The sequence below is a fragment of the Gymnoscopelus braueri genome (genome assembly GCF_963280865.1).
Source record: "Gymnoscopelus braueri genome assembly, chromosome: 14".
NCBI lineage: Eukaryota > Metazoa > Chordata > Actinopteri > Myctophiformes > Myctophidae > Gymnoscopelus > Gymnoscopelus braueri.
The window spans coordinates 16,446,970-16,456,998 of NC_137619.1; the positions used below are offsets into that span (position 1 = coordinate 16,446,970).

The 10,029-nt window shown below is 40.4% G+C and overlaps 1 protein-coding gene across 1 annotated transcript; it reads right to left on the reverse strand.

The window, feature by feature from the left end:
• Nucleotides 1-217: 217 nt before the first annotated feature.
• On the reverse strand, nt 218-8,037 carry mocos (molybdenum cofactor sulfurase). The gene is made up of 15 exons (XM_080449012.1): nt 7,924-8,037; nt 7,740-7,829; nt 6,642-6,708; nt 5,887-6,531; nt 5,662-5,738; nt 5,331-5,530; nt 5,093-5,209; nt 4,615-4,998; nt 4,269-4,431; nt 4,070-4,151; nt 3,429-3,553; nt 1,103-1,199; nt 821-962; nt 559-663; nt 218-449 (listed from the first exon to the last, which is right to left on the reverse strand). The coding sequence occupies exons 1-15, from the start codon at nt 8,033-8,035 to the stop codon at nt 354-356; spliced, it is 2,502 nt and encodes an 833-aa protein (XP_080305138.1). The 5' UTR covers nt 8,036-8,037; the 3' UTR covers nt 218-353.
• Between the last annotated feature and the right edge of the window lie 1,992 nt (nt 8,038-10,029).

The window sequence follows — 10,029 nt, forward strand, 5'->3', positions numbered from 1 at the left end:
GTCAGAAAACATTACTTATGAATAAATAGATGTCAAGTAAATTTGCATTTAAGTGTCATATTTTGTTTTCATATTTCTTAAATTACCTATTGATATTCACTCCAATGTGCACACCACCCAGGTACAACAAATCCCATTCCTCCAAGACATAACAATGCACAGTGAAATTTTACAAGCAAATTTAATGAGGCAAACGATTTATGTGCATGTAAGTAAATATAACTGTGTGTCATATATTCAGTGCATATTCATGTAAATAAATGTCCTACACAGTATATATCTAAATTAAAATACATTACAATATTGCAGATTATAAATGATTGACAAACATGGCCATTTAAGCTCAAATTTGCTCACAAAGAAACATCTGGTAGTATTACAGAACCAACAGAGAGGGTACTGGCTGAGTCCTCTTGAAGCTGATGGGTCAGGTACACACCAAAGGTCACCTAAAAAATTATAATAATAAATGGGTTAACTGATTTCAGTTTCTATAGATTTTCTATAGCACTTCACCATAATCACCTAACCTGGTGTAGCAGCATTTCATTGACTAACCTTCCCGTTGCGATATGAAGAGAGAGACAGTAGAGGTTCCTTGGCCTTGGCCCCTGTTTCCTGGTCAACACCAATCATTTGACACCTTGCACACTGACCTGCAACCTGGAAGTCAGTCACACAGGCTACAGGTTACAGGTCTTCATTCAATCCTTTATAATACACAGCAACTCTGACAGTGAACAAATACACCAGTTCAGTTCTAACACTGACAGTTGAATTAAGATTGTGCTGTGTACATACTGTATGGTGTGTCACTCACCAGGAATCGAGTCTTGCCGATAATCAAGTGTGACCAATTATCTTCTTCAAATGGCTCCACGCCAGTAATTACTAAATTAGCCCGGAAACGACTTATAAGGTTCTGTACATCAAAAAGCTGATGGCCTGCGGAAAGCACCTGTCTGTTTAATGGCACAGAAAAAGAAAAGCCCATGTTGACATCTGATCTGTCACATGTATGTATTGTATTCACTAATTAGTGTCAGTGTGTCAAATCATCCTCATATTCTTCACAAGCGGAACACATATACAAACATTGTACCTGCTGTTCATATGCTTCTGAATGAGGTCCACACTGGCGCGGTTGATCATAAGGTATTGAGCTTCATTCACCAAAGAGAGAGCAGTAGAGTTGGCACCTGAAAAAGATACAGTAATCATCACCTGGAATGGATACAGGCCCTGCCTGGCACATTCAGTAGTGAAAAAAACATCTTAGATATCTACAGCCATTAAATACACCTTGCTGCTTTGATACAGCACGAGAGCAATATGCTGCAGATTCAGAACTGTGGTATGGAAGGAGAGACAGGGGTTAATGTACGTGGGTTTCAATGATGTAACGTCACAGGTTGCGATCGGATGACCACTAGTATGACCCAGAAAGCACGTACAAACTAGCAAGCAATTCTGCAGGAAAATATGACCTAGTACCAGTTAATAGAGATGTGGTGATGAATTCAACCAAATCATCCGCAGTGTTCAACAAACCAGTACTTACCCATGAAGCGTGAACATAATGTGGTTGAATCCCAAGTTTTGTGTGTGGGTGAGGGGTAACAGAATACATGTAAATGCAATGCCTTTCCAATCCACATATAAAAATGACATAAATCCAACTAGGTCGTACAGGTTCAATACTAGTTTGTTTCTATGTCTACACATTTGTCCACCAGAGGGTACTGAAAACACCAAAACAAACTTGGGCTGAAACTAGACAGTACCAGACACTCCAAATGAAAGGTATTGAGCCAGGCGGCACACAAAACTTTTACTCTGCAGGTGATTGTATATAATAACAGGACAAATGTTCATGACTGTGGTGCAAAAAGGCCACAGAAGGGGCAGAATAAAAACTGGAAGAAGAGGAAGAAGAGGTTGACAGAAGGCTCAGTGAGACCTGTCCCAGAGAGATTGCAGATATATGCAATTCAATGCATTTGGGGGGGGGGGGGGCAGGGCACTCTTGAGGGGACCTTCTGATAAATCATTTTAAAATTCACCGCTGTACGCTGATATCCTATCATAAACACAAATGGTCACTTATTGAGCAGAGCAAACAAGCCACAAGACAAGCTTGTAAAATGCAAAAACCAAGGACAGCACACATCGTTTGCATCAATTTGCCGAAAGCTTCAGCACCACCACCAATGGACAGCGACAGATCATGCTCTCTGTGACTCAGCACGATGCCTTTTTTACAAGGGCATAAAATACACAGGAGAGCAAAGCAGCATACAGAGCTGCCACCTGACTCTCTCCAGTCTCCACAGAAGCAGGATGTTTGTAGTTAAGCCATTAACAACACAACAAATTCAGCGATAGATGTGAAGACATAGAACACACATAGAATGCAATGATGGAATGATGCTGTTGACAAATGAGTTGTAATTTTGTAGAACACTCTCTGTCTTGTTACGCAGTTGCAATCAAACACAAATTACTAATTTCTTGTGGTGAGAAAGAGAACTTTGTATTTTGTGAGAATCTTGCCAAATGCAATGTTCTCTTTAAACTCTAAACATTAAAAGACAAAGTAGATGTGGCGGTCTACAACATTGCAAAGGCCTATTAAAAGATAGGCAAGGAGGTAGGGACAGGCGCAGCTGTGCATCATTTGATTAAATAAGCAACACAAGCTCAGATTGATTCCAGGATCCAATTAAATCAAATGATAAAGCCTTTTTGACATGTTGTATAGCACTGACGATATACGGTACACTTTGATTGGTACATCGTTGAAAAAATAAATGGTGAAAAATTGGTGACAAAACAGCCCTCACGTTCACAGGGCCCCTAGTGAGTCATGGGACCTGGAGTGCTTGCTCTCTCTGCGAATGGAGAATATATTGCATGGGTATTTTTATGTATTACTTGAATGACCTCCATCCCAGAGGAGTTTGAATAACGGAGGCTGTACTATAATACATTGGGTAGAAACATCACCAAACATCAGTGTATTGATTCAATAAATGTGTTCTCATTAGACTCACTCAATTTTCAATTGCAGTTCTCTCAACAAAACACTAATTGGGAAAACCTGAACCGCACATTTGTATTCTAGATATTCAGCTGGGGCTCTGGTCCTACAACGAGTGTAAGACCAGCTGCAAATTAACACATTGCAAAATCCTGAGTGTTCATTTAACCCCAAGTGTAGGAATGGACCTATGCAGGTCCAGGATTTTGCTGTGCAGATTGGCAACATTACAAACAGTCAATAAGGGGTGCAAAGCATGCAAAGCTACAGTATCCAAACAATACATCAAATACTCTTATTTCCCTGCTAGACAGTTACCATACATCAAAGACGTGCTTGGTAAAGAAAACAAGAAGGGGACAGAAGGGGTCAAATCGGCTTTACATACCTCTACCAGCGCTTTTTTTCATATCTCGGGTATGATCAGAACATTGTCTTATGAGGCGGCAGGCCTGTCCAAGAAACTCTGAAAGCCATGACGCGGCTTCATCCCCGCAGTCGACAGTCTGCACCCTGGGGAAAAGGAGGATTGTACTTACGGAGAGCCCAGGGAAATCTATTGCTTTTGATACCTCTTTCTTGGTTCGCTATTCTCTGCTACATCTAATCTTAGAAACAAGGAAGAAATTCTTTTTTTTCCACTTGTGATTTGCTATACACAGGTTTCTGTCAGAAGAGATTAACATTGTTCCTTGTACTGCGTTTGCTTTTGAGAGCGGGAGGTACTATTGTGTTACAGAATGGAGCCACTTTCCAGATTTCAAGAAGCTTCACCTATTTTTAACCTTATCTCCATACATCCAGGCGTGTAACGTTTTACAGAATTCACGGTTGGGTAGCCTACATATTGGGTTTAGGTTAATGGTTCAAAATATTTTCAATACAAAAGAGAAAAAAAGAGCCAACAATTATAAAATTGCTTTCTGTCATTAATTTTTTTGTAAAACAAGTTACGGCCCATTTTGTGATGGTTTCAGATATGGTCAAAATGAAAGTGTGTAAAGTGTGTTCCTTTAAATGCCAACTCACCTGTCCCCACAAACCTTACTTTGACACACCCTTTGGCTTGTGTGCAGTTCGTTTTCCAGGGGAACCGAAATGGTATTCATCCCTACAGACAGAGGGGAGAATATCCCTCTATTAAAGCTCATTTGAGGCAGAAAATGCTTGCGCAGAAGTGCACTGAATATGAATTGACTTGGGATAAAATATTCATACATCTTCCTACCTGTGGCCTGTAGAAGCAGTTTCTTTGAGGGCAGGTGGACCTGTGGGTGAATAAGGCACAGGCGTGGCTCCCTCTTCTGGCTCAGGAATACACCATTTCCATTCACCAGCATCCAACCTCTGTCATACAGCAGGCCCAAAGGACCCAGTGGCCAGTCACTGACCTGCAAGAATAAGTGTGTGTTTCAGGGAGAGAGAGAAGAGCGAAGGACAAAGAAAAAGAAAGAGGGAGCTAAATGGAAAGAGATATTGCCTTGACGAACACATAAAAGTTAGTCAGTCTTAAAAGAACTGTAATCTGATTGGGATTTAGGATTGAGAGAGAGAGAGTGATGGTCATACAGTACCTCAAATGCTCCACATGATTTGATGGGGTAAATGTAGATGTTTGTGAGATTGTATGTCCCTGCTTGTTTGTTTGCATTTGTTGTGACAGCTATGTCTCCATTTAAGTTCAACAATGGTTCTATGGGGTTATAGTTCTCTACATGCTCCATTTTGCCACTAGTGCCCTGGATTGAGGGACCATGACTTGAGGATGTTGCAGCTGTTCTTAGTCTCTCCAGTCTGACTTGGTTGACTTGCACAGGTTTCTCTACAAAGCAGTCGACAACAAAGTTGAGGAGGTTTTGACAGTCTTCAAAGGTTGACATGTAGCCAAAGGACACACGCACAGATCCTGTCGGTTGGCCATCCACAATGTCAATGCTGTCCCCACACACATGGCCAGCCTCCAACAGAAAAATATGTTATACTCTTGGCAAAAATCTCATTTATTTTGCTTAGTTAGAATACTGTATATTTTTCTTCTGATTTTCTGCTCACCTGCAGATTCCTCTTCACCTCAGCATTGCTGGTGCAGAGAAAGAATTGGCAGGCCCCAGTGTTGCAGAAACAACCTGTGCGTATGTGAATGTTGTAAAGACTAGCCAGCTTGTCTACCTGAGAAGGAACAGAATAATTGAGCTGTGGCAAAACGCATCAGCAGTAGCAGCAGCAGTGCACATGAATTGAGTAATTACATTGTTTTGAAACAGAAATGAAGCCCATTCTTTGTATGCACCTGAGAGTACCCAATCACTTGTCCATGACAATCCATCAGATTGAAGTTAAGGATCGCACCCTGTGTGCTTGGACTCTCAAATTCGCCTTCGGTGTATATCTTTGCCACTGGCTGCCCGTTGCTATGGCAAAGACTTGACAGCAGCATGTAAGTGTAGTGCGCTAAGCCAAACGTGTGCAACTGGATGTCGGCCATGCCCCCTGAAGCAGAAGAGGGGGTTAAAGGAAGGGTTGTTGTTGGTGTATCCTTGATTCTGATTATTATGACACAGCCGTAATTTTACGGCTTTCCTTTGTTCCATTTCAAACCGTCAAATCAAATGTCACAATACCTGTGAGCCTGTTCAGTGCTTCAAACCCATGATTTAGAGCAATGATGTCCAAGAAAGATATGGTGCCGTCCTCAAATCTGTTTCAAGGGAAAAGACGTACAGTGTGATATTACAAAAGCATACAAGAGCAATGAATAAATTAGGATCTTATCACTGGCATCTTTTGAATGATTTAATTTCACAGGATTTCAGATGTTTCAATTCTGTGCTTGTATAATATTTCACCTGTCAGAAATGCTTTGTGTAGGAACATAATAATCTTCCCCTGCGAGGTAAGCCGCCGCTGTACCCCCACCAAAATAAGTCTTCTTCAGCAAGGCTGCTGTGTCGTTACGGACGAGAAGGGCCCCTAGACCCGTGGGGAAACCAAACATCTTGTAGAAGGAGATGGGAATAAAGTCAGCACGGCACTTCTGGAGGTCTAGAGGGGAGCAGGCGACATGAGCGGCAGCATCCAGCATCACAAACCAACGGCCCTGGTGGTCGCACGCTGGGTAGAGGCGTCTCGCCTGGATGCCTCCAACATGGCTCAGTGGATACTTTCTGCCAGAGAAATTGCTCTGGGCTGGGTAACAGAACAGGTGTGGTGTCTGGCAACCACTGTCTTCACCCAGAGGCTCATCCTTAGCCCTGCTCTCTACTTCCCACGGTGGAACTGGGAGGGTAACTACTCCCTGGCCAGACGTCAGCCCTCGGATGCCAACAACTGAAGTATGGTTGTCAGTGATGTAGCTGAAGACACTCCCAGCCTCAATTGCAGTCTGGGGCCTCCAGGGAAAGCTCTCGGCCACTAATTTGAGAGCCGCTGTACAGCCTGGGATGAAAATGACGGAGTATTCCTCAGGGGTGGTATTGAAATGCTGCAACACCCTGTAAGAAGTTGAAGCTTTTTAGTTTTTTTCGCTCTATAATATCACTTGACCATTAATAGCTGTGAAAATGGAAGACAACATTGGCTGCTTGCCTCTAGTTGGCTTTACCTGTATCTCACATGTTCCACTGTGTCATGTGTCAGTTTGCTGCTGGGGTTATGGCTATGGGGGTTGCCTGTTGGTTCAAATACCATGTCAAGTTTTGGAGACAACAGTAGCACACTCAAATGTTTTGTAGTTTGCTAACAGTCAAAATACATTGTTACAAGTTTTTTTTAACAAGATTTTGTATTAACTTATAACGATTTGTTTTTCATGTTATAACAACATATTTTCATGTTATTTTGACACACTTATCTTGTTATATCAATACCATTTAGGCCTTTATATCTTGTTATAAAGTGAAACGTTTCATGTTATTTATAACCGGATAACTTTTTACCTTATTGTGTTCTAATGTTTCAAGTTAAAACAATTATCACTTATATTTTTAAGTTCATTATCAAGTTATAATGTGCACGCTATAAATAAATAGTATAGTATGTGATAATAAGTATATTGTAACCTGGAGTAAAGAAATGTCACAGACTCATTCATTTTTCTTTTTCTGCAATGGCAGAAATATTGCACATAGTAATAACAGAGCAGTGGTGTAAAGTAACTAAGTACATTTACTCAAATACTGTACTTAAGTACAATTTTGAGATATTTTTACTTTACTGGAGAATTTCCAATTTTCAGTACTTTTACTTCTACTCAACTACATCTCAGAGGCAAATATTGTACTTTTACTCCACTACAATTATTTGAAGACTTTAGTAACTAGGCTAGTTACTTTGAAGATTTTGATTATTATTGCAAAACATACAGTAACCACTTCAGCCCTATACATTTCCGCCATTTGAAAATAGCCGATCTACAAGCTCACAATGTGTCACATCGTAGATCTGCTATTTTCAAATTATATTTATACATTTTATACGTTTGAAAATGAAAACTTGTGAAATGGGACAACCAATACTTTTGTACTTTTACTCTAGTACATTTTGAATTCCGGACTTTTACTTGTAACAGAGTATTTCTACATTGAAGTATTGATACTTTTACTTAAGTAAAACATTTGAGTACTTTTCCCACCACTGTAACAGTAATTTGAGGTACAGTATATCCATTGGGTTTCCATTAGGCCATGCCTACTTTTCTCACCATACACATTGCTTGAAATGTCCAGGCAGAAATCTCTCACTAATGACTCTGGATAGAGAGTGGCAGCTGCATGGTCCAAATAGGTTATTCCTGTTCAAAATAAACAGCATGGCCAACATGTAAACGATCACACAGCGACAACACTGCCATTCGCCTCACTTCCCCCCCATTGTGTTTTTACTACCTTTAATCCTTGTGAACTCCTGTTCAATCACGTCTTGCAATTTTTTCGAGTAGCCATAATGACTCCAAACTTTCTGGAAACTTTCGAAAGTACACAGTTGTTGAAAATCCATGTCCTTGTCGTGCATTGATCGCAATAAAGCAGAGCCGAAGAAACGCCCCAAGTATTTGGACGTTAAATCGCTTTTAAAGAGCCTGTCTACTCATTGACATGGTTAAGTTCATTATACCAAATCGACCTTTTTTCTGCTGTCTCTGGGTCTTCACGAGTTCGTGTCCAAATGATTAACTCTGCATTCCTCTGTAAACAAACAGGAACAGTATCGTCTTGTCAGTCTTGCGACAAGAGTATGGAAATGAAACTAAATTGTGATGGTTAGAATATGTTGTAATACATGCATTAAACGGTTGAAAATCACGGCAACACCACAAAGCAGAGCAGACTTCAGTGACATGTCACTCCAGCTTGCTTGTAGTACTGCTCTCTCTGCGTGGGGTTACAATTATGCGTTTACCCCTTTGGAACATGCATGCATGCATGCATGCAGGTAAGATCAAGGTCCTCTCCTTCCCCTACGACAGCCAAACATTGACACGTGGTGTGTGTGTGTGTGTGTGTGTGTGTGTGTGTGTGTGTGTGTGTGTGTGTGTGTGTGTGTGTGTGTGATACGGTACGCAAAGCAAATGGTCTCCAGTTAGATGATTTTACAGCAGTTTCATGAGGTTATGGAAAGGATTAAAGTTAGGGTAGGCATGTTTAAAATATTTGAATTTATTTTTAAGTTAAAGCTCTATTTTAAAGCATATTCTGAGCATTGTTCAGTAAAGGTCTCCCCACCTCTACAGTTTTTTAGTAAACAGAAAATACATTTTCAGTTGGGATACAATTGTATCCAATCAGGACAAAGAACTCCACAAATATCATTCATCATCAGCTTCAAATTTGTAGTGTTCCTTCCAGTTCCAATTGTATCTTGTTTCATCACTTCCAATTTAACTTGTGTAGGCTAGCCTGTATCCTATGAGTTCTCTCTCCTGATTGGATAAGATTGGTATCCCGACCTGCACATATGAGGAGACCCCTAGTTACTGAACAAACAAAATAATAATTTGATTCCCGTCTCCTACCGGCTAATGTATCCGGTAGGAGACACAAAGTAGATTATTTGTGTCTCCTACCGGATACACACCCGGTCATCAAATTATTGGCTTAGGAATGCCACAAAAACAAAAATAAATCCATGAATTCAAGGCTTCATGGGGTGTGCAATTGATAGAAAATAAGTCATTTTTTGGGTGAACTCCTCCTTTAACACTGTTTTTTTTACCAAAAATATCACAAACATGTACTACCTTTAACCTTTAACATCAACCAGGGAAACCATTCGGTTGTGTGACATGCTCTGCAGACTGAAGCTAAGCTGTTACAGGAGAGACAGGACAGTGACTCTCTCTGCATATATATGTATGTAGACGAGAAGGGAGCAGGCGACAGGGTGACTGATTTCCTGTGGTGTAGTCACACTTCAATCTGAGATCAGTAGTTTCGTTCTGTCCGGGTGTGACTGCTTCAATCAGCCGGTGAGCACATGTGCAGGCATTCCCATTGAGGTGAGGTATAATCTTTATTTTCAAGATTTGACATGATTGTAGACTATGCCACATGGTGAATTATCTTCATGTTCTATATGGTACAATAAAAAAGATTATAATTTGTTAACCATTTTGAATCTATGGACTCAAAATACAAATTTACCCATTACTTTACATGTAATGTGTAGGCACAAGTATACTGTATACAATGTCTTTAATGAGTCTATTTCAGCATCTCCATACACATGCACACATATTACTTGGCTCAGTGTTTGTAACAAAGGACAGAGACCAAGTCGTTTCCAAAAGCGAAAAAAAAGGTTTATTGTAAATTATTAGTACAGTGTACTCTGCAGTATATCGTTGCCATCGGGCAGAAACCTCTTGTCTCCATATATATTAACTTTTTGTGTTTTTTCGTAAATGAATGCCCATGTGTTTTGAGCTTGATGATCTGCTATTTTTGCTATTTTTTTAATTGGATCCTGAAAGTTAACAGCTTTGGACATTTCCA

Excerpts from the sequence above, each read along its gene's own strand:
- mocos (XM_080449012.1), bottom strand. The coding sequence starts at position 8,035 with ATGGATTTTCAACAACTGTGTACTTTCGAAAGTTTCCAGAAAGTTTGG. Across the intron at positions 5,210-5,330 it reads AAGTGATTGGGTACTCTCAG|GTAGACAAGCTGGCTAGTCT; the intron begins GTGCATACAAAG and ends GTTCCTTCTCAG. Across the intron at positions 963-1,102 it reads CAGAAGCATATGAACAGCAG|ACAGGTGCTTTCCGCAGGCC; the intron begins GTACAATGTTTG and ends GCCATTAAACAG.